Source organism: Lacerta agilis, chromosome 1, assembly GCF_009819535.1.
Source record: "Lacerta agilis isolate rLacAgi1 chromosome 1, rLacAgi1.pri, whole genome shotgun sequence".
NCBI lineage: Eukaryota > Metazoa > Chordata > Lepidosauria > Squamata > Lacertidae > Lacerta > Lacerta agilis.
The window spans coordinates 133560237-133587663 of record NC_046312.1 but is presented as its reverse complement, the minus strand read 5'-3'; the positions used below and the strand labels follow the sequence as shown (position 1 = coordinate 133587663).

Genomic DNA, 27427 nt, shown 5'->3' with positions numbered 1-27427 from the left:
ATACTCCACCGGGAGCCAGTGCAGCTGGTAGAGCACTGGATGAATGTGGTCCCGCGGCAAAGACCCAGTAAGGAGCCTCGCTGCGGCATTCTGCACCCGCTGGAGTTTCTGGGTCAGCTTCAGGGGCAGCCCCCATAGAGCGAGTTACAATAATCAAGTCTGGAGGTGACCGTCGCATGGATCATTATGGCCAGATCTGGGCGAGAGAGGTAGGGGGCCAACTGCTTAATACGGCGGAGATGGAAAAATGCCACCTTTGCTGTGGCTGCAACCTGCGCCTCCATGGAAAGAGAGGCGTCAAAGGTTACACCCAAACTCCTGACAGAAGGCGCTTGCACTAATTGGGCCCCCGCAAGAGATGGGAGTTGGCCTCCCAACCCCATGTCGTCCCGACCCAGCCAGAGGACCTCTGTCTTCGAAGGATTTAACTTCAACTGGCTCCCACGCATCCATGCAGCCACAGCCTCCAAGCACCTGGCCAGTGTGTCCGGGACCGAGTCAGGGCGGCCGTCCATCAACAGATAAAGCTGGGTGTCATCAGCATATTGATGACAGCCCAGCCCGAAACTCTGGACAATCTGGGCAAGTGGGCGCATAAAGATATTAAAAAGCATCGGGGAAAGGATTGTGCCCTGCGGAACTCCACACACCAAGGAGTGTCGTGGCGACAACTCCTTCCCTAGCGCCACTCTCTGTCCCCGACCTGAGATAAAGGAGCGCAGCCATTGTCGGACTGTGCCCTGAATCCCTACGTCGGGATATTAATAACAATAACACTTGTTATTTAAACAGCACATATAAACTGTTCAAATTGCTTCACTGATATAATCTTATTAATCCTTACAACAAACATACTATGGTAGGTATGCATTCAACAAAGGAATATGGTTGACACAACCCTTTGTTATGACACCAACAGCAGGGCATTTGCAAACCTACCAGCTGTGAGTGCTGAAGGCCGCTCCCTGAAAGGCCCTTTCCACCTTGCCTATGTAGCGAGACCCAGGCCCACCCTGCCCTAGTCCAGTGACTGTTTTTAAATGATTTTAAATAGTTTTAATTTGTGGTGTTTTAAATTTTGGTTTGTGGTTTGGTTTTTGCTGTGTTAATCTCACTGTAAACATGTGGTACAGTGACAATAAAGTATTTCTATATTTCTTGGGGGAGGGATTAATGTTTAGTTGGGGCTGGGGGTTAGTTTAATATTTATTATAACTGAATTGTTTTTGTTTTCTAATTAGTTTCTATTGTTTTATATAGTTTGTATTTGGTTCTTAAGGGGAGAGGGTCAGGGCTGCTGGGGAATGTGTCCTAGCTGACAGAATGGCTGGGGCAGGCTCCACAGGGGGGCGGATGCACTGGGATGCCCGATCTCAGTGATCACAGATAGGAGGAGGGGTTATGCTAAGACTAGACCATGTCATTACTAAGGAGGCAGGTTTAGTCATTGTTTGAAGACTATTCCTGCCTCCGGGCCTGGTCTCCGCTGGGTGGATACTGGATTCAACAAGAGGTGGTGTTGTGCAATGCCAGGTCAATGATTCACAAGACAGCTGTCATCCACAACTTGATCATGGATCCAGTTACAGGTAGGTAGCCGTGTTGGTCTGCCATAGTCAAAACAAAATAAAAAATAAAAAATTCCTTCCAGCAGCACCTTAGAGACCAACTAAGTTTGTTCTTGGTATGAGCTTTCGTGTGCATGCGCACTTCTTCAGATACACGGATGATCATGGATGGAGGACTTGACCTGGCATGTGTGACGGAGACTTGGTTGGATGAAGCAGATGGGCCTGTCCTTGCCGCTGTTTGTCCATCAGGTTTCTCTTACACACAGCAATCCAGGTCATGTGGGCGGGGAGGGGGGTGCAGTGATTTTTAGGAAGTAATTAGCTACCACCAGACGTCCTATTGGGAAGACCCAGTTCTCTGAGTGCATGTTCTGGAAGTTGGGCAATAGGGGCAGTACAGGACTCCCTTTGGTGTACTGACCTCCCCGCTGCAACAAGGATTCCCTGCCCGAGCTGCTTCAGGTCGTGGCAGATGTTCTCCTGGAGACACCTAGTTTGTTTTTCCTGGGGGATTTTAAGATCCACACCAACACAAGCTTACAAGGGGCCACTAACCCACAGTGGCGTAGGAAGGGCAGGGTGTAGGGGGCGCTCCACCCCGGGTTCCAGGGGAGGGGGTGACACTCCCTGGCCCCTCCCCCACCGCCCAGCAACCCGTCCAGACAGGGCAGTCCCACGAGCTGCTGCTTGCTCGCCGCGGCAGCAGCAGCACCACCCCGGATGCATCCAGCCGCCGCTGTTGCTCCCGCAGCGAGCCGGCGAGTGAGCGGCAGGTCGTGGGACTGCCTTACCCACCGCTCACTCGCCGGCTCACAGCAGCTCTGGCCGGATCCAGCACACATGCCCAGAAATTCCGAGCATGCGCAGTGCATCCGACGCATCGTGACGTCACGACGCATGCGCCATGATGCCCCGCCCCCAGGGGGTGCCTCTGCACCGCTGCCCTGGGTGGTGAAGAGGCTTCTGACACCACTGCTAGCCCCTTACAAGCATGGCCTCCATGGGGCTGTCCCTGAATAGGTTTGACCCGACTCATAGTCGCAGACATGCCTTAGACCTGTTGTTTACCTCTATTGATGTGGGTGATCTGACATTAAGTAAAAGTGAAGCAAAGGAAGTGCCATGGTCAGATCACTTCCTGGTGCAACTGGACTTCTCTGCGACCCTTCCCCTCTGCAGGGAGGTGGGGCCAATTTAGATAGTCCACCCCATCACTTAATGGATCCAAATGGTTTCCAGAGAGTGGTAGGGGAAGTTTTATCCCATGTTGATGGCCTTTCAGCTGATATCCTGGTGTCCCGCTGGAATGCAGAGTTAACCAGAACTATCGACTGTCTGGCTCTGAAGTGCCCTCTCTGATTGCATAGGGCCCGGAGAGCCCCCTGGTTTTCTCCAGAGCTGAGGGGGATGAAACAATCACTGAGACAGCTAGAGTGCCGGTGGCGGAAAACTCATTCTGAATTGGACCGGACACGGGCAAGAGCTCAACCAAGAGCCTACCAAGTGGCGATAGCGATGACAAAGAGGACTTTCTTCACCGCCTCTATTGCATCTGCAGAAAATAGCAACAGGAGACTCTTTCAAGTGGTTCACACTTTAACGGAACCACCTTTGCCATCAGGGCATGGTAAAGACCCCAAGATCTCCTGCAATGATTTTGCAGTTTTTTGCAGATAAAGTCGCTCAGATTCGGAAAGAGGTATACTCCACCGTGGGAGCAGGGCCAGGGCAGAAGGGTGCTAGAGCCCTGTCTAGTCAAGTTGCATGGAATCAATTCCAACGTGTTACCTCCGAGGATGTGGACAGGTTGCTTGGACGAGTAAAACTGACCACCTGTCTCCTTGATCCTTGCCCATCCTGGCTAATAAAAGCGAGACGGGAAGAGCTGGGTGATGGACTCCGTGGGGTGGTGAATGCTTCCCTCTGTGAGGGACTCTTCCCAGACCCCCTGGAGGAGGTGGTTATTAAACAGCTTCTTTAAAAAAATATTTAGACCTGGCAATATGGCCAACTATCGCCCAGTCTCAAATCTTCCATTCTTGGGCAAAATGATTGAGCGGGTGGTTGCTGAACAACTCCAGGCACGCCTGGAGGATGCAGGCCATTTGGATCCCTTCCAGTTGGGATTCAGGCCTCATCATGGGACTGAAACTGCTTGGGTTGCGCTCGTCGATGATCTCTGGCGGGCTAGGGACAAAGGTGAAAGCTGCTTCCTAGTTCTGCTAGATCTCTCAGCGGCCTTTGATACCATTGACCATGGCATCCTTCTGGACCATCCAGAGGAGCTGGGAGCTGGGGGCACTGTTATACAGTGGTTCCACTCCTTCCTCCTGGGCCGTGTCCAGAAAGTGGTGTTGGGGGATGAGTGTTCAGACCCCTGGGCTCTCACTTGTGGGGTGCTTCAGGGTTCCGTCCTTTCCCCCATGCTTTTTAACATCTATATGAGGCCACGGGGAGAGATCATCAGGGGGTTTGGGCTGGGTGTTCATCAGTATGTGGATGATACCCAGCTCTACTTCTGTTTCAAATCAGAACCAGTGAAGGTGGTGAAGTTACTGTGTGAGTGTCTGGGGGTGGTTGGAGGAGGGATGGTGGCTAACAGATTGAGGTAGAATCCTGACAAGACAGAAGTTCTGTTTTGGGGGAGCAGGGGGCAGGCGAGCCGGTGTGGGGGACTCCCTGGTCCTGAATGGGGTAACTGTGCCCCTGAAGGACCAGGTGTGCAGCCTGGGAGTCACAGCTGTCCATGGAGGCGCAGGTCAATTGTGTGTCCAGGGCAGCTGTCTACCAGCTCCATCTGGTATGCAGGCTGAGACCCTACCTGTCCATGGACTGTCTTGCCAGAGTGGTGCATGCTCTGATTATCACCTGCTTGGACTACTGCAATGCACTCTACTTGGGGCTACCTTTGAAGGTGACCCAGAAACTTCAATTAATCCAGAATGCGGCAGCTAGACTGATGACTGGGAGTGGCCGCCAAGACCATATAACACCGGTCCTGGGTGAGGTTTTTTTAGTGATAAAGTGTTTTTAAATAAAAAAGCAAATAAAAAACAAGCAGCCCTAAAATATTCAGGTTTTTTAAATAAAAAAACACCCTATAACACTTTTTAATGGCTCTTTAAGCATTTTACTAAGAAACATGTAATGAAGCCTCCATTATAACTGGAGGTATAAAAATTAAGACTGAAATATCCTATTTTTTGCATTGCATTTGTAAATACCCAATTCATTTGAGATCTTCATGGGTTTATACTGGAAGGCTGCATATTACTGACACTACTGTTATTATTTTTAATACATTTTTATTACTGTATTTACTCAAATGTAATGTGCACCTTTTTTGCCAAATTACATTGGGGAAATTAGGCTGTGCATTAGATTTGATACCGCATTTACATTCACCAGCAAATACTTGTTTGGTTTCCCATTTTCTGAAAATTGAGGTGCACATTAGATTTGATGGCACATTAGATTTGCATAAATACGGTAGTTTTCAACAGTGTATAAACAAAACAATGTTTTCCCCATACTATTACTATTATTATTATTAATGTACCTTCATATCCAGTTGTCTAAATCGCTGGGCCATTCTGTGAAAGGAAACATAAGCATCAGGAATGAAGCTTTGATTTATGGATGTCTTAACTAGAGACACAAATCTAGCCCGGGGTGCCAACCTGAATAAAATATTAGTTGGGGGGGGGACAGGTAAGCCCCACCCTGCATAATCAATCACATGACATGGTGCATGCACACCATTTGGGGAGCAGCCTGAAGCCCCTGGAACCCCTAGGAGTCGGCTCCTATGACTGCAGCCATGTAACCTATAATGTAATCCTTAGGAGAGTCCTTACTCCCTCTCTGCATGCCATGGGGGGAGGGGGTCAAAGGATGCTTCTTCTAAGATGTTGCCTGCCACAAAATACATGTGTGCATTATGTAAAAAACAAAGTACCCGTGCTTCTTGTTTTAACTATTTGTAAATTTAATCAGTTAATAGCCTTGTACAATTAATTGATTTAAAAATTTAAAATCGGGTTGAAGCACTACATTATACATAAATGAGATAGAGTTTAAAATAAAAACTAAAGCTACTCCTTTCAAATCTAGTTTTGTTTCATTCTAGTGCTATTACTTAAAATATACTTTCAACATTGCGCTGGTGGCTTTGGGGTTAATTACCTATGCTATCTTTAAAATGTTGGACACAGTTAACATCTATAGCCATATTTTGGAATCTTTACAAGTTGGCTTGTATTATTAGCACCAGAACTCTTCCAACTGTTCATTCTTAAATGGAAAGCCAATATATATGAATCAAGTGAAGAAGTCTTTAAGAACATGCTCTGCAAGGTCTCCAGTATGGGTTTCAGAATAAAATATAGGCTTTGAAGTTTGATTAGATGGGAAAGACAAAGAAAGCAAGAAAACATACTCTTCTGTTGAGTCATTAGTCTTGATATTGATTTTTACTAGATAATTTTCTTTCATGACAGCTTCCCATGCCAGCGTTTCATTATCTTCATTTTTTGAACCTTCAAGAGACAAAATCCACACCAAATTGGAACATGGGCATATTTATTGACAAAGCAGACAACGAGCTATTGAATGCAGCTAAAACAGTAATCTCAGAAGATCTGATGCTATTACAGCCCAATTCAGAAGAAAGACCAGCTATGTTCAGGTGTTCAGAAAAAGTCCTATTGAGATCAGCTAAGTGTGTCTTAGCTTAACCCAGTACAGTGGTACCTTGGCTCTCAAATTCAATCCGTTCCAGAAGTCCGTCCCAAAACCAAAACATTCCAAAATTAAGGCACACTTTCCAAGGGGTGTTTCTAGCCCCTTGGCTGCCCGGGGCGGGAAGCCAAGAGGCATCCCTGGGGGCAGGGCATCGCAGCGTGTGCGTGCGTCATGACGTCATGACACACGCGCACAGGGGATGCTGGGCGGCGGCTTCGGGAGTCTCTGCAGCCTGCAGAGACTCCCGAAGCCGCTGCCCAGGCTCCCTCAGCGGAGCGCAAGTCGGGGCAGGGAGAGGGGTGTCACCCCTCCTCGCTGGCCCGCCCCTCTCCATGCCCCGGCTCTGTAAGCCAGCCAGCGGCAGGAAAAGCCACTGAAAGTGGGGCAAAGGAAAGCAAAGCAGGCGCTTTAAAGCGCCTGCTTTGTCTTCCTTTCCTCCCTTTCAGAGGCTATTTTTGGCCACCGGCTGGCCTGTGCGTAGCGCAGCATAGAGGCAAGGGGTGGGCCAGCGAGGACGGGGTGGCACCCCTCCTCACTGGCCCGCCCCTTGCCTCCATGCCGCAGCGAAAAAAAGCTGCTGGAAGGGGATGCTATTTTTGGCACTGTCAGGGTGGATGATAAAAATTAAAATTACATTTTTTTTCTTACCTGCACTGATGATAGTCATTGTTTGGATGGTGGGCTTTTATCCATTTCTGCAGTCACACAATCAATCTATTGGTAGCTGAACTGGGTTCCACACAGTCACAAAAACAAATGAACTGAAAAATCCTCAAAAACATAAACGCAAAATAAATAGCAAAAACAAATGTGCCAAACTCAATCTTTTCTGGAAGCCTGATTGACTTCCGAAATGTTCGCAGCTTCTGATTGGTGAATGCACCCTGGAAACAGTAGCTGACAACTGCATCGGATGTTCAGTTTCTGAAATATGTTCAAAAACCGGAACACTTACTTCTGGGTTTTTGGCATTGGGAACTAATGTGTTTGAGTACCAAGGTACCACTGTATTGGAAACTAGTTTTCTCTTTAGCTAGTTTTCTCTTTAGCACCCCATACTTTGTTCCAATGAAGGGCCATTTTTACATGGGGACCCTTTCAAATGTAGTAACTCTCGAAATGAAAGTGCAACATTGGACAAACAATTGTCTGAGAAGCCTTCATACACTTCTGTGACTCCTACCCTTCCTCCCATAAATAGTTACTGTGAAAAATACTGCATTACTTACAACAAATTGATGGCTGTTTACATTCATTTTTACAGCAGCATTTTAAAAGTTTCCTCATCACCATGTAGATATAGGCAAAGATGACAAAAGGAAATGGTATAGTTAAGCGGCTGCAGTACTCTTGAATCAAAAAGTAGCGCTGGAACTTCCATACTTGGTCATTGTTCTCTTGAACTGATCCAACAGTATAACTAATGGATAGATTAACACACGGAGTTATTAGTTCCATATCTTCATTTGCTCCTTATCTAATATGTCAAAATCAGCACATACTTCACCTTTAAGTAAGGGTTGGTGATAATGGATCAATTTCAGAGACTATGAAAGCCTCAAGATTTCCAAGCTGGAGGGGCAGTCACACTAGTGTTATGAGTTTGCAGGGGGCAGAGTCTCCTAAAAGTCCCAGGAATCCCCACCCCCAAAATTGTAGGAGATTACTAAATGCCTGAAGTTTTCACCCAGGTGCAAGACAGCTTAGCAACATAAAAATGCAGGCTGAATCAGTTTCCTGGCCAGGAATCTCTTAGGGAGAACCATGATGTAGTAGAAAGGAAGATAATGAATGACTGGTATAAACAGTTACCCTGTGCTGGTGAGCAATGGAGTGTGAGTCCTTCCTCCCATGAGAGGATGGCGAGCAAAGGCCAGGTTCGGGATTATCATTGTTTGATGATGCAAGCTGGGAGGGGGAGTTCCAGGTGGGCAGTGGGTGGTGACATAGGCAGAAGGAAAAATTGTGGCATTTTAAAAAGAGGTTTGGACTGGGGGACCAGGGTAGAACTCCCTGTGTGTGGCTGGGAGAGGCTGCACCAAGACACTGACTGCTTGCTTTGGACCCAAGCTTGCTGAAGCTTAGAGAGGAGCAAGGAGAACCTCTCTTGGGGTGTCATGTTCTGCGGGGTGGGGGTCTCCATTGAAGGCTGTTAGGTGTAAATTTCTTAAAGACACTAGCTGTGTCTTGACTTCCCAAAGGAAACAACCCTTAGTGTGGAATCCCCTGGGATCTTGCTACAGCTCAGTAGCAAGTGGTGGCACATATTTTTATTTCCTAGTTTATATGCTGTAACCACGGGTTAAAATTCTATCATTAATACAGTAATTACTACATTGTTCTTTCAGTTAAAAATACAAAAGCCACATGTGGCTTTTTTCATTGTTATTTTCACTTTTTAACACTTTTTATACTTATTGTTTATCTACCATACCTTATTCTAATCATGTTGATTTTTCTTCAAGTATGAATGCATTTCCTCATTTAGGAACATCTAGTATGGTGACTGGGAGCGGTTGCTGAGACCACATAACATCGGTCTCGAAAGTCCTACATTGGCTCCCAGTATGTTTCCGAGCACAATTCAAAGTATTGGTGCTGACCTTGAAAGCCCTAAATGGCCTCAGCCCAGTATACCAGTATACCCCCCATCATTCCACCCGGACACTGAGGTCCAGTGCTGAAGGCCTTCTGGCTGTTCCCTCCCTGCGAGAAGTGAAGTTACAGGGAACCAGGCAGAGGGCCTTCTCGGTAGTGGCGCCCACCCTGTGGAACGCCCTCCCACCAGATGTCAAGGAAATAAATAACTATTTGACTTTTAGAAGACATCTGAAGGCAGCCCTGTTTAGGGAAGCTTTATTATTTGATGAATTATTGATTTTTAATATGTTGCTTGATACTCATCTGTGTCTGAGTATATTGACAGTAGAAAGGGTAGAGTTAGGGAAACTGTGGTAAGCAGAGGAGCAGCTGTGTTTATGCCCAGGAGTGTGTGCATAAGATTGCAGCATAAGAACCCATTTCTAGTCAAAATCACATTGCATTAACAAAGAATAACTTTGCAGAAAACAGTTAAGTAATTTGACAGTTTGTGATGGTAATGTGATTTCACCAAATAATATTGGATGCTGACGTGCTGCTGATACCACATCACTAATTAAAATGCATTGGTAATTACAACCTTCCTTGTGGAGATTAAAATCATATGTTGGGTTGAAATTAATCCTATTCTAAACAGTTTAACCACTGAAAGAGAACTAAAAATAGATGACTGGTGTGATCCAGTCTGCTGCATTCATTTCCCAAACAATTTGTAGGCATCTAGAACTCATGTTCGGTCCCTGCTCCTGCCCACCTAGCAGTTCAAAAGCATGCAGTGCAAGTAGAAAAATAGGTACCGCTCCAGTGGGAAGGTAAACGGTGTTTCCGTGCGCTGCTCTGGTTCGCCAGGAGCGGCTTAGTCACGCTTGCCACATGACCCAGAAGCTGTACGCCGGCTCCCTCAGCCAATAAAGCGAGATGAGCACTGCAACCCCAGAGTCGTCTGCGACTGGACCTAATGGTCAGGGGTCCCTTTACCTTTACTTTAGAACTCATGTTAAGAAGATCTAGAAACCATCAGCCACCCCCTGTGGAGTTACACCCAGCACATCAGTCTACATACCCAAACATGGCTATTAATAAGTTAACCAGGAGAATATTGGTGGACAGCATGTAGATGCACACTAGTGGAATGGTGATCCACTCTGGGAATCGGGGAAGATTGTTGGAATCCAGTTCTACACACAGAGGCTTCGATTCATTCCCAGTGACAGTACAATGATCAAAATCATATGTGGTACCTATCATGAAAAGAACAGAAAAGACTCCTGAAATTCCAAAGCTATTGTTAAGATTATGACACCAAACTCATAACATGTGTTGTCAGCACATTCTTTAGTACTACCGGCACCTTTGTCTCTGTTAGATTTTGCTGAGCTAATCTAGTTTCCTAATAGGAGTGCATAAAGCTGGAATCCTATACAGATAACTTTGTGAAAATTGTACACTGTAGGGATTACTGTGCAGAAGTGAATACCTGCTGAGTAAAGATTTGCCCAGAAAACAGAATCCCCATGTGGCTGGCTGCACAACTTAGGACTGAACTGCATCCCATTGTAACATACTCACAATACAACTGTATGAGATTTTATTCAGCATGCAGACTTTTGCCACTCCAGTCTTCCTTCTGGCCCTACAAGGAAAGTGACTGGCATTGTCCCAGCATGGATTGTGCAGGTGGTGTGGGCCGATTCAATTTGGATGGATCATGACCTGAACTGAACATAAGTCCACTTTAGACTCTGTAGTCCTTTGGATCTCATTACAAGACCACCTGAGAGCTCTAGTGCTGCCTCTGCCCTAGTCATCTGTGAACACCAGACTGATTTCAGTAAGCCTCTGTGATACTGAAAGAGCTACCTGAATTCTAGCAGCACATGTTTTCCACTACAACAGGAGGGGGGATGATGAGCTTTGGGCTCCTTAAGGACTATGCTCCTATCTCCTTATTACTCTGACCCATTGCTCATTGGGATTGTATCTTAAGATGGATACCATCAATATCTGTAGGATAGTGGCCAAACATTACAAGGTAAGGCTCATAGACAACAGATCGAAATATCCATTCCCAGCGGTGTTCATTCTTCCGCAGGATCCCTTGTCTGGCTACACCAAAAGCCACCATCCACACCGCAAAGAGGAACAGGAAGAAAAAGACATCAATCAGCTGTGAAAGGGGACATTTAAAACACAAGTCAGGATGATTCTGTTAAGTCATTCCACGATTAAGGCTAAGGGGAAAAATGTTTTTTTTAAAAAACTCAGGAAACTATCTCTTGCTTCTCACTGTGCATTTATTTATGAGAAAATCTCGCTTGGCTGCTTTGCAGAGGCCATACACTCCTTGTTGTTTATTTTGCTTTCAATTAAGAAAAGATACAAAAACACCTGAGGCAAATCAGAGCAATGAGTATGCCTCCAAGACGGGAATGCAGAAGCTATGGCCTTCCAGATATTTGGCTACAGTCCCTGGCCAATGGGCCACGATAGCTAGAGATGATGGGAATTGGAGTCCAACAACACCTGGAAGGCAGCAGACACCACCCCCACCCCACCCCCCTGTGCTCCTGGGCACCAGCTCTGCCCCAGAGGATACAGCCAGGACAGATGCTGCTGTAGCCAGCTAAGTCCCGCACATAATTGCCCAAGTAAGTACTCTATTCACTTGAGTATATAACCATGTAAATGAGTGCTCATGAGAGCTTGCAGTGGCTACTTAGATAAGGTGAGGGTTTTATTTTATTTTTGAATCACAATATATACTTTCACTAAATCACAGAAGTAGCTCCTCCAAAGAGAAGTCCCCATATCAGATGAAAACTAGCATGTGGAATAACAAATGGGAAATGATTCAACATCTGCACTGGCTCCTAACTCCTAGTGTAGTTTACACAGCAGTGTAGCATGATGTGCCTGCATCTGGGGCACGCATACTGGGGGCAGGGTGCGGAGGGTGAAGGGAGCCTGCCATGCCAGCCCAGCCCTCAACACCAATGCCGCTGGAGCAACCTCTCTCCTGCACCAGAGCCAAGTGGGACCATGCTGCATCGCCTGCTGCCCATGCAGGGGGGAGCTCAGCTGGCCGACGCAGCCCCCCCCCAACACCGGCAGAGAAGAGTGGTCATGCTGCAGTCGCCCCTTGTCCATCTCCCTCCATCTCCGCACACTCACCATCCAGAGAGTGCACTGAGCAAGGAGCAGTGATCGTTGGCTGGGTGGCCATTCAGCAAGGGGGCTGGGGATACAGCAGTGAGGCCAGGCTGGGCCCTGGAGTCCAGAGGCCCCTGGCGGCAGGCAGGAAAGGACAGGGGGCCAAGGACAGGACCCAGCAGGATGCCCCTGGGCGGTACAGGAATCACAGCAGAAGCCAGCACCTGCATGGGGCACCTAGTTTGCGCCCACTCAAAACTGTGTGCCCAGGGCCCTGGACCTCCTGAGTGCTACACCCCCGACTGTACATGTCTTCCTGGCTTGGGAAGGGTTTGTGCTCAGCTCCCATGCCTGTTCTGCTACATATAGTAATGTGAGAATGAAGTTTCAGCCCAAAACACTTGTGTAAGTGCTGCCAAACCATAAGACACATTTCTTTCCTTGCTCAATGAAGGTATAAGATCAATGATGGCAAGATTTTGCAAATAGTATCTGCAGATGTGGCACATGCACACGGACCCACCTCTCATGACAAGAAACCAATTGCCAGCTGGGGTGGGGCTTGGTGACACAACCTCCAGCTCTCTGTAGCACAGCAATTGGCTGTAGAGCAGCAAAGTATTGCTGGCCTCAAATCTGAGCCCTATAAGGCAGTGTTTTTCAACCTTTTTTGGGCAAAGGCACACTTGTTTCATGAAAAAAATCACGAGGCACACCACCATTAGAAAATGTTAAAAAATTTAACTCTGTGCCTATATTGACTATATATAAAGTAATTCTCTTGAATTTTTCAATTTTTCCCACGGCACACCAGGCAACATCTCGCGGCACACTAGTGTGCCACGGAACAGTGGTTGAAAAACACTGCTATAAGGGATCTTCTGTCTTGTAATTCAGGGCGGTTGCTGAAGATTTGTCCAGAGGTATGACTGACAGGCACTGCAGAGTTCCTGCACTAATGTGCCTTGCAGAGGATTAATCATGAATCAATCTACCAGCACACGGATGACAGAATGAAAACTGTAGGCCCAAACCATACAGTCATTCTCTCTTTTATATCCCCACGACTGGTTAAACCTTTATTTACACAGAGAGACCTCTGGGAGACTCAGGCTTGAGTCAAACAACAATTACATTTCATATTGAATCAGTCATAGTCCTTACCATTCTCTGAAGCATAATTATCTTGGGTCCTAGATTCCTGCTTACAGTGAAAATATGGATGAGTCTTAGAGTGAAAATAATGTAATCCAGGCAAAAAATTACTCTGCCGGAATACCAGGATGCCTCATTTGAAGAATGGAGCCTGAAAGAAACAGATATACAAAAATTCCAGTTTTCAGTGTTCCCACTTAATAATATCAACTTGGGCACAATTTGTTTTCTGTCAGGTCAGATATTATGACAGGGTGACACCTTCCCACCCCATTTCCCCAAAATACCTCAGCTTCACCCCAGGAAGCATCACCTTTCATTATCATTATCATTATCATAACATGTTTGTCTAGTGCAGCCTCTCTCAATCTTGTATCCCAACTGTTGTTGGACTATAATTCCCATCATCTCTGACCACCGGTCTAGTAGTTTTGCAGAAAACAAACCCAGGTGCAGTAATGGCTGGACCTGTTACAACTCACCTGAACACAATTCCTATTATGAAGTAAAAAATCCCAAGGGTGTCCATAACATTCCACAAGTCGGAAAAGTACTTACTACCGTTCATATACCACTAAAGGGGAAAAAGAAGACAAAAGTCACCAAACAAAGGTAGGAGTTCAGAATCCCACAGAGCAGAGTAAGCTGTTAGAAATGGTTGGACTCTAATTGTCAGAGATTATGGGAGTCACAGCCTGGAGGGCACCACATTGGCTACTTCTGCCATAATGTTACAATACCACAAACCAACCTTATTTACCCCTACTTACAATGCATAGTCTTACTATCTAAATTAACATTGCTCATTGAGAAATCATGACTCAAGAAGCTAATAGAAGAAGAGCTAGTGCAATGCTGGACTAAGAGCTGGGAGGCCAGACAGAGTTCCCATCACTGCTTCTGTGCCTTACCTACCTCACAGGATTGTTGTGAGGATAATATGGAGAGGTCCTTGGAAGAAAGGTGGGATATAACATACTCTGTTGCCTGATCTCATGCCTGCTTATGCAGAAGTAAACCCCACTTTGTTCAGCAGGACTTTCTCCCAAGTAAGTGTGCAAAGCAAACTAGCTAATAATCTGAAGAACTGTGTAATAAATATCTGAAGAAGTGTGCATGCACACGAAAGCTCATACCAAGAACAAACTTAGTTGGTCTCTAAGGTGCTACTGGAAGGATTTTTTTTATTTTTTATCTTTTTTTAGCTAATAATATCTTATAGCTGCAACATTTGTAGTATAATTAAAATAATGAAATACAAACAAAAGGACAATACATAAGATGTCAAACAGTAAGGACATTGATTAAGATGCTTCTCTGGACTCCTCAACTAAGCACAGATTTCCCCTGTATATCATATTGTTTTTATGTACCAAGTGCTCACTTGGAAGGACTGATCCTGAAGTTGAGGCTCCAATACTTTGGCCACCCCATGAGAAGAGAAGACTCCCTGAAAAAGACCCTGATGTTGAGAAAGATGGGAGGGCACAAGGAGAAGGGGACGACAGGGGACGAGATGGTTGGACAGTTTTCTCGAGGCTACCAACATGAGTCTGACCAAACTGTGGGAAGCAGTGAAAGACAGGAGTGCCTGGTGTGCTCTGGTTCATGGGGTCAGGAAGAGTCGGACAAGACTAAACAACTAAACAAGAACAAGAACAAATATGCAGTTGATTTTGTCTTCCTTTGTGCATTGTCAGTCTCTCCATCCCCACTCACCTTGACATATGCCACACTCCCGGTGTCAGATTTACGCATAAGCTAAACAAGCTATAGTTTAGGGCCCCGCTCACTTGGGGCTCCCCAAAAAAATTAAAGGAAAAAACCTGGATGATCATTTCCAAAATATAAGATAAAAAAACAAATAAAATAAAACCTACATACAGCAACAGTGTTTTGTGTTGTGTAGACTCCTATGATGTAAGTAATGGGCCCCGTCTGCTAGTCTGCTACCTAAAATATTACTGGTTTGCTCATCTCTGTGCCTACTCAGTACCTACTCAGCAGTGGCCAGAGGACTGGAGAAGATCAGTCTACATCCCAATCCCAAAGAAGGGCAGTGCCAAAGAATGCTCCAACTACCGCACAATTGCGCTCATTTCACACGCTAGCAAGGTTATGCTTAAAATTCTACAAGGCAGGCTTAAGCAGTATGTGGAGCAAGAACTCCCAGAAGTGCAAGCTGGATTTCGAAGGGGCAGAGGAACCAGAGACCAAATTGCAAAAATGCGCTGGATTATGGAGAAGGCTAGAGAGTTCCAGAAAAACATCTACTTCTGCTTCATTGACAACACAAAAGCATTTGACTGTGTCGACCACAGCAAACTATGGCAAAATCCTAATGGGAGTGCCTGATCATCTCATCCATCTCCTGAGAAATCTCTATGTGGGACAAGAAGCTACAGTTAGAACTGGATATGGAATAACTGATTGGTTCAAAATTGGGAAAGGAGTACGACAAGGCTGTATATTGTCTCCCTGCTTATTTAATTTATATGCACAATTCATCATGCGAAAGGCTGGGCTGGATAAATCCCAAACAATTAAGATTGCCGGAAAAAACATCAACAACCTCAGATATGCTGATGATACTACCTTGATGGCAGAAAGTGAGGAGGAATTAAAGAACCTTTTTATGAGGAATTAAAGAACCTTTTAATGAAGCTCAACATCTAAAAAACTAAGATCATGGCCACTGGTCCCATCACCTCCTGGCAAATAGAAGGGGAAGAAATGGAGGCAGTGAGAGATTTCACTTTCTTGGGTTCCATGATCACTGCAGATGGTGACAGCAGCCACGAAATTAGAAGATGCCTGCTTCTTGGGAGGAAAGCAATGACAAACCTAGACAGCATCTTCAAAAGCAGAGACATCACCTTGCCGACAAAGGTCCGTATAGTTAAAGCTATGGTTTTCCCAGTAGTGATGTATGGAAGTGAGGGCTGAACCATAAAGAAGGCTGATCGCCGAAGAATTGATGCTTTTGAATTATGGTGCTGGAGGAGACTCTTGAGAGTCCCATGGATCAAACCTATCCATTGTTAAAGAAATCAGCCCTGAGTGCTCACTGGAAGGAAAGATCCTGAAGTTGAGGCTCCAGTACTTTGGCCACCTCATGAGAAGAGAAGACTCCCTAGAAAGACCCTGGTGTTGGGAAAGATGGAGGGCACAAGGAAAAGGGGACGACAGAGGATGAGATGGTTGGACAGTGTTCTTGAAGCTACTAACATGAGCTTGGCCAAACTGCGGGAGGCAGTGAAGGATAGGCGTGCCTGGCGTGCTCTGGTCAATGGGGTCACGAAGAGTCGGACACGACTGAACAACAACAACAACATTCTGCATGTGCAAATGGGTTTAGATACCTGTTAGGTCCAAATAGCATATATTCAACACAAAAAACAGCAACAATTTGTTGTTGGCAAAGGACAGCTGGGCATATAATGGGCCCCATTACCTTCACTAACTTAGGGCCACGTCACACCTAAATCTGGCCGTGCACACTCCAGTGGTTCCTCTCAGGGGCTGGGACTAGGTATTACAATGGATTGTCTGAAAATTGAAAACTCATCTGGCCATGCAGTGAAGCTATCAGACAACCATTTCTCTAAAGAGAACTATAATACAATTAGAGCCATTTCTGGTTCTCTTTTGGCCAGGCAAACTCCAGCCCCCTAGATGTTTGGGACTACAATTCCCATCATCCCTAGTTAACAGGACAAGTGGTCAGGGATGGTGGGAATTGTAGTCCCAAACATCTGGAGGGCCAGAGTTTGCCTAGGCCTGGTTTTGGCCCATAAGCTCATTAGTAAAATAAGTAAAGTCACACACACACACACACACATATATATCGGTTACGGAGCAAGGCTTTCACCAACAAACACCCAGCTTGAACATATATGTTCAAGCTGGGTGTTTGTTGGTGAAAGCCTTGCTCCGTAACCGCTTGACCAATTGCCTTCAAATTTTGACACAATGTTCCATGGCAATATGGGAGTGATCTGATGTACTTACATTGAAGAAAAACCACACTTATCAAACCTAAAAATGTGATTTTGTACACACAAAAATAGCACCCTCCAGCGGACGTAAAACGCAGCACACTATAAAACAACAAACAGGGAGGGAGGGGGAGCAGAACTTGAGGTCAGCTCAGCCAATAGGCTGCTGGCGGGGGAGTGGCCGGAACACGCTTCGACTGCCGCCGCAAAGACAACTCCTTCCTCAGGCTGCGACATTTGCAATTATACAACAGTAAGCAACAGAGTTTCGGGGTGACCAGGGAGAGTGCAGGGGTGGCGAACAAATCACACCACAGGAGTTCAACAGGAGAAGCTGTGGTGAGGCAGGCGAAAGATGGGGGGGGGAGACGGAGAGGTGCCAGGCAAGAGTTCAACGGGATAAGCTGTGGGGAGGAAGGCGAAAACGGGGGGAAAGACAAGCAGGAGGCAGGTGGAAGTTCAACGGGAGAAGCTGTGGGGAAGGAAGGCGGAAACGGGGAAAAGACAAACAGGAGGCAGGCGGAAGTTCAACGGGAGAAGCTGTGGGGAGGAAGGCGAAAATGGGGGAAAGACAAGCAGGAGGCAGGCGGAAGTTCAACGGGAGAAGCTGTGGGGAGGAAGGCGAAAACGGGGGGAAAGACAAGCAGGAGGCAGGCAGGAATTCAATGGGAGAAGCTGTGGGGAGGCAGGCAAAAATGGGGGAAATATGGAGAGAAGGCAGGCGGAAGTTCAACAGGAGAAGCTGTGGGAAAACAGTTGAAAACGGGAGAGAAAGACTGAAAGGAGGCAGGCTTAAGTTCATCAGGATAACGTGTGGGAAACCAGGTGAGAACGGGGGGCGGGGGAAGAGCCACAGCAAGGCGTGGCCGGGCCAGCTAGTGCTTTATATTTTTGAAAAAAAGAAAAGAAAATCCAGTATACTGAACTTATATTGTTTTTACTGATCAACATATATTTGAAATGAAAATGCTGTCAAAAGTTCAAGCTTTGAACCATGGCAGGGGTAGGATGCTAATAAACCAAGAAATCTTCAAGCCACACTTCATAGTATTTCCATAGAAACAGCTGTATTGCAAGACTGCTCATATGCAACATGGATCCAGCCTGCTTTACAACAGCTCCTCTGTTTTACAAAACTAGATATGTGGAAGTAAGTAGATATGTGCTCCACAGATTCAGGAATTAAATCTGTGACAGCATGTTCACAGTTTCAGATATTTCTTTTAATCTAGATCTCGAGGACAAACCTTGTGACATGACAAAGTATGCTCAAAGGAAGGGACCACATTTTAGAATTCATACTCCTTGTTCTGTTCAGATTTTTTCCACTCTCAGAATAGCATAACACAAGAGCCTTCACAGATATAACAGACCTTACCAGGATAAAAGGTTCCAGTTACAGGTAGGTAGCCGTGTTGGTCTGCCATAGTCAAAACAAAATAAAAAAATTCCTTCCAGTAGCACCTTAGAAACCAACTAAGTTTGTTCTTGGTATGAGCTTTCGTGTGCATGCACACTTCTTCAGATACACTGAAACAGAATTTGCTACCTTAAAGCAGTGTTTTTCAACCTTTTTTGGGCAAAGGCACACTTGTTTCATGAAAAAAATCACAAGGCACACCACCATTAGAAAATGTTAAAAAATGTTAAAAAATTTAACTCTGTGCCTATATTGACTATATATAAAGTAATTTTTCAATTTTTCCCACGGCACACCAGGCAACATCTCGCGGCACACTAGTGTGCCGCGGAACAGTGGTTGAAAAACACTGCCTTAAAGGATTTGCTACCTTAAAGCAGTCCGTGGGAATGCATGCTCACTTCCCTTCCCTTGCACACATCAGTTCTCCCTGCCCTTACAGGCTGGCTTTAACTTAGGTTAAGCATTATATGGACACTGATCTTCCCCATGGTTAACACTAAGTGGAACTGGCTCTGAACAAGGATCTGAATCCAGCCACAAATTCTGTATAGCCTCATAGACTAGGCTACAATGGAAGCAGTGGCAAATTGCAACCTCAACAGATACTTTAAATTAATCCATGAATTCAGGTTAAGTAATAATAGCCTGGATATAATTCCAAATGCTCTAGTGGGACCTTCATGGAAAATCAATTACAGGTAGGTAGCCGTGTTGGTCTGCCATAGTCAAAACAAAATAAAAAATAAACAATTCCTTCCAGTAGCAGCTTAGAGACCAACTAAGTTTGTTCTTGGTATGCACACGAAAGCTCCTACCAAGAACAAACTTAGTTGGTCTCTAAGGTGCTACTGGAAGGAATTGTTTATTTTTTATTTTGTTTTGACTACGGAAAATCAAGAAAACATTAGATTTCAACTCCACTGGAGCCCCATTCAGGTGTTCTAATTCCGTGTTAAATCAACCTGCAAGAGGGGAAAGTGATGAAAGGTGTACTCAGCATCAACCTCCACAAGCTAGAGTGTCAATATTTGAAGCATTGGGAGGCAATACATGCAGGGAAGGATCCCCCACTGCAAAAGTTCTCCCTTCAGCTCACTGGTAGCAGTGACTGAGGAAACTAGCATGTTCATCCTTTCTCTCCTGATACATGTGTTGATTAAACCCAGAAGCAGAAGACCTGAATAGGGCTGGAGCCTCTTCTTTTTTCTGCAAATGGAATACCGTATATTCCGGCGTATAAGACGACTGGGCGTATAAGACGACCCCCAACTTTTCCAGTTAAAATATAGACTTTGAGATATACTCGACCACAGATTTTCCACCCGGCGTATAAGACGACCCCCGACTTTTGAGAAGATTTTCCTGGATTAAAAAGTAGTCTTATACGCCAGAATATACTAATCTCCTGGAAATAAAAACTTTTGTTGATTTCCAAGAACTCCCTACTTGTCTCACTTCATCACAAAGCAGGATGAAGACCAGCACGTAGAGGATCAGTTCCAGCATGGTGGGTTCCTTCTGGAAATCCATGAGCAGGACATAGGCAAAGAGCAAGAGGAAGGCAATGTAGAAGATGACAGTCCAAGAAAAGACTACAAAGGGTGAAGTGAAGAACCAGGCATAATACAAGAACATCTTTTTGCTCCTCTCAGTTGGCTTTTTCCTGTGAAAGAGAAACAGCTTAGAACAGGATAACCAAGCTGAAAACGAGCATGCTGCTGAGTGGAGGCACACAATAACAGCAATGGATACTATCAGTGCTCCCCCCCCCCCGAAAAATAGGTGCCGGTACTCACCTTGAAGTTGTTGCAGCAAGTGTCACACTTTTTAACAACAAAAAGAGGTGCCAATACTTAAAAAAAGCACTGGATACTATCAAACAAGACCAATCTAGGCAATGCAATAACACTACCAAGTTATTCTGACTCCCATCCATCCAATGGATGTCCAGGGAGCTGCACAGCCACTTGCTACATCATTCTGACATTAACAGTGATTACATTTTTATTTATGTAAGTATTTTTAGGGTGCCTTTTAGGGTACAACTGTCCCAGGAATTACAACCACCCCTTTGCATTTGTGGAGATTTCTCTGCAGTGGAAGCAAACCTGAAGCCTGCATACTTACTACAAAAGATGGCAGCAATTGTATTTTTGGAGAGGAAACTCATCAAAGCTTTATTAACTAAAAGTAATTTACCTGAAAGAGATGAAACCACAGCCTATTAAAGGGAAAAGTAAAAGGCACAGGATAATCTTCCAGTTCTTGGTGTCTCTGGAGATCTCCCCATACCATTGTTTCGAAAGAAAATTCTGAAAGACAGAAATACAGTAGCAGCAGTAGTAGTAGTAGTAGTAGTATTTATACCCCACCCATCTGGGGTGACTTCTTTTGATGGGTGACTTCCAACAAAATATAAAACATCAGACATTAAAAACTACCCTAAACAGGGCTGCCTTCAGATGTATTCTAAAGGTCAGAAAGTTGTTTATTCTCTTGAGCGCATTCCACAGGGCAGTTGCCACTACCAAGAAGGTTGGTTCCCTGTAACTTGCAGTGGGGTTGGAGACGCTCCTTCAGGTATACGGGGCCGAGGCCATTTAGGGCTTTAAAGGTCAGCACCAACACTTAGAATTGTGCCAGAAACGTACTGAGAGGTCTTTCAGTGTTATGTGGTCTCGGTGGCCACTCCCAGTCACAAGTCTAGCTGCCGCATTTTGGATTAGTTGTAGTTTCCAGGTCACCTGCTGTGAAGGGGTTTGGAAGCCTTCCACAAGAAATACCTCTCCTCAGTCAGAGATATATTTACAGTCCTTTATTATATACATATATACAGGTTACAGCTAAACATTCATGCGTCCAAATCCTCACTCGCAGATCCCAGAAGTGGAGGTTTGCAACTCTGCCTCCAGCAGAGCAACCTGGGTAGCCCCAGTCTCCTCCTCTCCTCCCGGCGTTTCCAACCCTGTTGCTCTTGTGCATAAAGGATGGGCACCCCCTCTCCGTCAGTCCCTGAGCTGAGCTGTTGCTGAGGCTCTTTGCTTGCACCAGAGACCCCTTCCTCCTCTGGGTTCCCTTCTGTTAACTCTTTCTCTCCTGTCTCTCTCCCTTCCTGCCTGCCTCTTTCTAAAGGCTCTTGCCCACTCAGCTCTGACCCCTACCTCGGCTCCAAGCCGTTCCCTGACAGCCCTTTGAAACCTTCAAAGGCAGCCCCACATAGAGCGCATTGCAGTAGTCCAAGCAGGAGATAACCAGAGCATGCATCATTCTGGCGAGACAGTCCACGGGCAGGTAGGGTCTCAGCCTGCGTACCAGAGGGAGCTGGTAGACAGGTGCCCTGGACACAGAATTGAACTGTGCCTCCATGGACAGCTTTGTGTCCAAAATGACTCCCAGGCTGCACACCTGGTTCTTCAGGGGCTCAGTTACCCCATTCAGGACCAGGGAGTCCCCCACACCCACCTGCCCCCTGTCCCCCAAAAGCAGAACTTCTGTCTTGTCAGGATTCAACCTCAATCTGTTAGCCACCATCCCTCCTCCAACTGCCCCAGACACTCACACAGGACATTAAAAAGGTATTTAAAAGAGAGGTAGAGTTGGGTATCATCCGCATACTGATGAACACCCAGCCCAAACCCCCTTATTATCTCTCCCAGTGGCCTCCCCCCTTAAAAAACATGGGGGAGAGGACGGAGCCCTGAGGCAAGTGAGAGCCCAGGGGGTCTGAACACTCATCCCCCCCAACACCACTTTCCAGGAGGAAGGAGTGGAACCACTGTATAACAGTGCCCCCAGCTCCCAGCTCCTCTAGACGATCCAGAAGGATGTCATGGTTGATGGTATCAAAGGCCACTGAGAGATCCAGCAGAACTAGGAAACAGCTTTCACCTTTGTCCCCTAGATTGCCAGAGATCATCGACCAGCACAACCAAGAAAGTTTCAGTCCCATGATGAGGCCTGAAGGGATCCAAATGGTCTGCATCCTCTAGGCCTGCCTGGAGCAGCAACCATCCACTCAATCACCCAAGAATGGTAGATTTGAGAATGGGTCTGGTCTAAAGATTTTTTTAAAGAAACTGTTTAATTACCACCTCTTTCAGGGGGTCTGGGAAGGCTCCCTCACAGAGGGACACATTCACCACCCCACAGAGTCCATCACCCAGCCCTTCCTGTCTCGCTTTTATGAGCCAGGATGGGCAAGGATCAAGAAGACAGGTGGTCAGTTTTGCTCATCCAAGCAGCCTGTCCACATCATCAGAGGTAACAGATTGGAATTGATTCCATGCAACTTGGCTAGACAGGACTCTAGCACTCTCCCACCCTGCTCCCACAGTGGAGTCTACCTCTCTCCAAATCTCAGCAACTTTATCTGCAAAAAACTGCAAAATCATTGCAGGTGATCTTGGGGTCTTTACCATGCTCCGATGGCAAAGATGGTTCCATTAAATTGTGAACCACCTGAAAGTCTCCTGCTGCTATTTTCTGCAGATGCAATAGAGGCAGTAAAGAAACTCCTATTCGCCATCGCTATCACCACTTGGTAGGCTCGACGTTGAGCTCTAACCCGTGTCTGGTCCAATTCAGAACCAGTTTTCTGTTACCTGCGCTCTAGCCATCTCAGCGAGTTTTATCCTAAAGTATCTCCTACTATGTTTCATTAACTATTTTGTGTTCTGATCCAGGTATACGATGCATTTTTTCTATGCCAATAGAGAAGATTGATTGATGTAATGAGCCTTTAGGTGTGTGAAAATGCACTTCCAGTGGGGGGCTTTGTAAATGGAGAAGTGACACCTTTAGCCCACCTTTCACTGCCTGCCATTTTTTCTAAGTGGAATAGCTTTCCCAAGTAGCTTATGCTCAAACTTCTTCACACATTGAGCTTCTCAGATACTTTAGGATAAAACTGTCCAGACATTGTGAGGGATGAAAAAGGGTCATTACATGTATTTCTGTGTAATACAGTGGTACCTCGGGTTACAGACGCTTCAGCTTACAGACACTTCAGGTTACAGACTCCGCTAACCCAGAAATAGTACCTTGGGTTAAGAACTTTGCTTCAGGATGAGAACAGAAATCAGATAGGTACAGATAGCTATCTGATACTACCATACTACCACATGTGGTGTGGTGGTCCTGTCCAGTGATACAGAGATTCTGGAATTTGATTTATGAAGAAATTAAAAGGCTGATTAAAACTACATTTAGCAAGAAACCAGAAGAATTTTTATTGGGATTTTTTCCAAACAATATTCCCAAAAATAAAATAAGGTTATTTATGTATGCAGCATCAGCAGCAAGGGTTATAGTGGCAAAACATTAGAAAGATAAAAATGTACCTACCAAGGATGACTGGGTAATCAAATTGTGCGAGTACTTAGAGCTTGTGAAACTGACAGATGCAGTAAGAGATCAACAAAAAAAAATGGTGAAAGAAGAATGGGAATATCTAAATAATTATTTGAGGGGCAAGGGTACATTAACAAAGACCTGGTTATGTCTAGAATGATACCACATAGGGAAATATTCCCTGATTCCCAGATGAGGATGGATCCCATGGAATGCAGATAGAAGAAACTGATAGGATTTAATGATCTGTTGTGACTTTGACGGAAGCGCACAATAGACGAGCCTTCCAGTCCTTTTTTGGCTCATCTATATTTGTCCTTTGCTTTTGTCCTTGTTTTTTTTTTTTTTGTGTGTGTGTGTGTGTGTGTGTTTGTTTTTCTTTTTTCTTTTTGTTTTTTATTCCTTTTCTGATATTCTTTGTAGCTTTGTATCTTTGATTATGTATTGTTAAATATTCCTCTTTTTTGTTAATTTGAGTTGTTCATATTTTCCTGTATCTGTTTAACAGCAAAAAAAAAAAAAAAAACTGGGGCAGGAAATCACATGGTGGTAGTGTGGCAGCAGCGGGAGGCACCATTAGCTAAAGTGGTGCCTCAGGTTAAGAACAGTTTCAGGTTAAGAACGGAACTCTAGAATGAATTAAGTTCCTAACCAAGGTACCACTGTATAAGGTTTCAGCTTTAGTACTATGCCAGCAGAGTTTGAAACTCTGCAATCATATCACAGCATTATCTTCTTAATATAGTATTTTCTGTGAATGAAATAATAATTCATCAGGAGATAGCATCATATAAGACATTACAGCCTACTTGCTCAGAAGTGCCACAAAATTCAATAGGTCTTACTCCCATGTAAATAGGTATAGAAATGCTGGCTTAACCATTTCTGTTTCACTGAATAAAACTGAGCATTGATTATCTGTTTTCATCTTGGCTATTATACCTGGACTCCTGGCTGGGCAATGAATTGTTGGTCCTTTGCTTCCACAGCAAGTTCCAGACAATTGCTTCCACCCCAGGCTTCACAGGAAGAGATAAGGAGCTGTTCAGCCAGATCTTCATCACTGCTGTAACATTCTGTGAACAACTCTAAAAAGTATAAATGGACAGAGAATAAGAAGTATCACCAGTCTTTTGAGCTCTTCCTTATGCATATACAATTAGAAAAAGACTATGGAAATTATTTCAATACATGATCGCAGTAGTGAGAATTTTTTATACATATATATGGAAAGATTCATCATTACCTACCATGGAGGAATGGTTGTTAAAATTATTGGACTTAGCTGAGATGGGCTAAGTTGTGCTTAATCAGAGAAAAATCATTGTCAATATTTACTAAAATTTGCAATGCATTGCTTTGAGTTCAAAGCTAAATCTGAAAGTTTAACTTTGCTGATTTGCTGCTTTCCCATTATGATTTTTTTAGCCTTTTAGATCAAAACCTACCAACAGCTCTTGTCTCATATTCATTTGCCAGCTCCTCTGATTCCCCAGCAGCATTGATATCATTCTTTACCTTAGCCAGGCTTTTCAGGAGCTTGCTCGCCCCTAATGCTGCCAGAGTGCAGCCTCTAGTCTGCAAAGAGAAAGAATTGCCTGGTTACAAAACAGCATTACTTATGAGTTACTGTAACTGTGACACAATTCCAGTAACATCAGTTCATATCCCAAAACAGCAAGGCAACTGCATAATTTAATAGTACTCTGTTCCCTGAAGCTGTATCTGAGAAATCATGTGGGTGCTGCAGTTCTTTCATCTTACAATTCTCAAATTTGGAAAGGAGTGTCAAACATCTTGCTGCTTAAACTGGAAGCTAAAACTTTAAGGCCATCTGCCTTAAAGTAGGGTGTTGGAGTTGGCTGCACAATCTTTCCTGACTGATCAATCTACTCCAACCCTTGCCACTCACACAATGCCCCCCAAACAGTGTACAAATCAATATGGCTAACCTGACACAACAAACCACCCCCCCCACATACATACAAACAAACCATACTGCAACCAACCGAATGCAATCAACCAAGCCCTGCACTATCCAATCTCTTACAATGCCAATAAAAACAAATAACTATACAAATAAAGGACCTACCCACAACATGCTGAAAAACCCCTCTCCCTCCCTCTTTTCCACCAGTGTCTATAACAATAGTGTCTTACTGAATACAAACAAATTCTATGAAAAATGACTCTATGAATTGAAATACGTATTTTCTTGCTTTTTTGTTTCATATCACAAAAACTTTAATAAAAACTAATTAAAAACAAACAAACCTCTGCCAAAAGCCTCACCAGTCTTTTCTTACAAATTTCCAAGAAATGAGACTCCACCATTTCCCTACACATTTTTCCCCTGAGCTGACTTTAGAAAGCATTTCAGAGATTTCACCCAGATTCACCTACCTGAAGTTTACATCCACCATTTTACATCCTCACACCCAATTACTGCTTCCCTCTTCTTTCTCGTCTCCCTTTAGGTGTTTAAAAGTGAGCATGCTTCATCTTATATTATAGTAAATTATTCAAATGCAAAATGCCAAGGGCCCACCACTTTCCAATCACAGTTCTCATGTATTTCAAAAGCAGGGAAACTGCCATTTCCACACACAGGGAGGCTTCAATATTAATTAAGGAGTATATATTTTCTAACTGAACAAGCTCTAGGTCAAACTCACATGTAAGCATAATGGACAAAAATGCCAGTCATGCTGGAAGTGTAGCATACCTGTTCCCAGATCACTTTGGATAGCTCCTTTTTGTTTTGAAGGACTGCCCAAATAAAGAGAACCTGCAAGGGGTGCCTTGAGATAAGGGAGGCATCCTGAAAGCATATAAAAACAAGAATAAAGCCAAAGTTGCTGAAAAAGGAAACTTTGGTATTGACTCTTTTCTGAATCCCTTTCGGTGGTATTCAATTGTTACTCAGAGTAGATCTATTTAATCTGAGTAAAACGTAGCTGAATACCACCCTTTTGTTTTACTTGGTTCTAAGTGTTAACAGGTGTACTCTGCTGTATGCGCGTCTGAGTTACATACCAGCAGCTGTAGCTCAATGTCATCCTTGCTGCTCTTGTCCTCTTTTTTGAGACCTTTTCTGAAATCCTCCACCATCTTCCACACAAATGTAAGGAGGGCATCGTTGTATGAGTTCTTAGCAATCTGTAGATTCTTAAACACCAGACTGCTGAAGTTGTTGGTATACAGATCAGTTAGAACATCATTAGTAAGAAACTTCCTCAGATTTAAGCCATTTTCCAGAAAGAGACGGACAAATTTTGGCCTGTCCTTTATCAGGGCTGTGAACATGACATCCTGAAGGTCTGCAGACTAGCAAGGAACAAAAGACAGCAAAATGTTGACCCAGTTTGAAAGCAGAAGTCTTTCTCTAGCCCCTTGTGTTTCTCTTCTGCTACACAAATTGTGATTAATTTCTTATG

At 44.8% G+C, this 27427-nt stretch overlaps 1 protein-coding gene across 1 annotated transcript in view; it reads right to left on the bottom strand.

Moving 5' to 3' along the window:
• Window positions 1–27427, bottom strand: part of TRPM8 (transient receptor potential cation channel subfamily M member 8) — a 59686-nt gene that overhangs the window by 1810 nt on the left and 30449 nt on the right. Inside the window, exons 12-24 of the mRNA XM_033172428.1 lie at window positions 27027–27317; window positions 26716–26811; window positions 25439–25568; window positions 24933–25078; window positions 20841–20953; window positions 20088–20304; window positions 13703–13794; window positions 13230–13371; window positions 10911–11082; window positions 9979–10156; window positions 7544–7734; window positions 6010–6109; window positions 5131–5164 (exon numbers count right to left, since the gene is read on the bottom strand). Of these exons, the coding sequence (XP_033028319.1) occupies window positions 5131–5164; window positions 6010–6109; window positions 7544–7734; window positions 9979–10156; window positions 10911–11082; window positions 13230–13371; window positions 13703–13794; window positions 20088–20304; window positions 20841–20953; window positions 24933–25078; window positions 25439–25568; window positions 26716–26811; window positions 27027–27317 (1902 nt within the window). The remainder of the gene's footprint in view (window positions 1–5130; window positions 5165–6009; window positions 6110–7543; window positions 7735–9978; window positions 10157–10910; window positions 11083–13229; window positions 13372–13702; window positions 13795–20087; window positions 20305–20840; window positions 20954–24932; window positions 25079–25438; window positions 25569–26715; window positions 26812–27026; window positions 27318–27427) is intronic.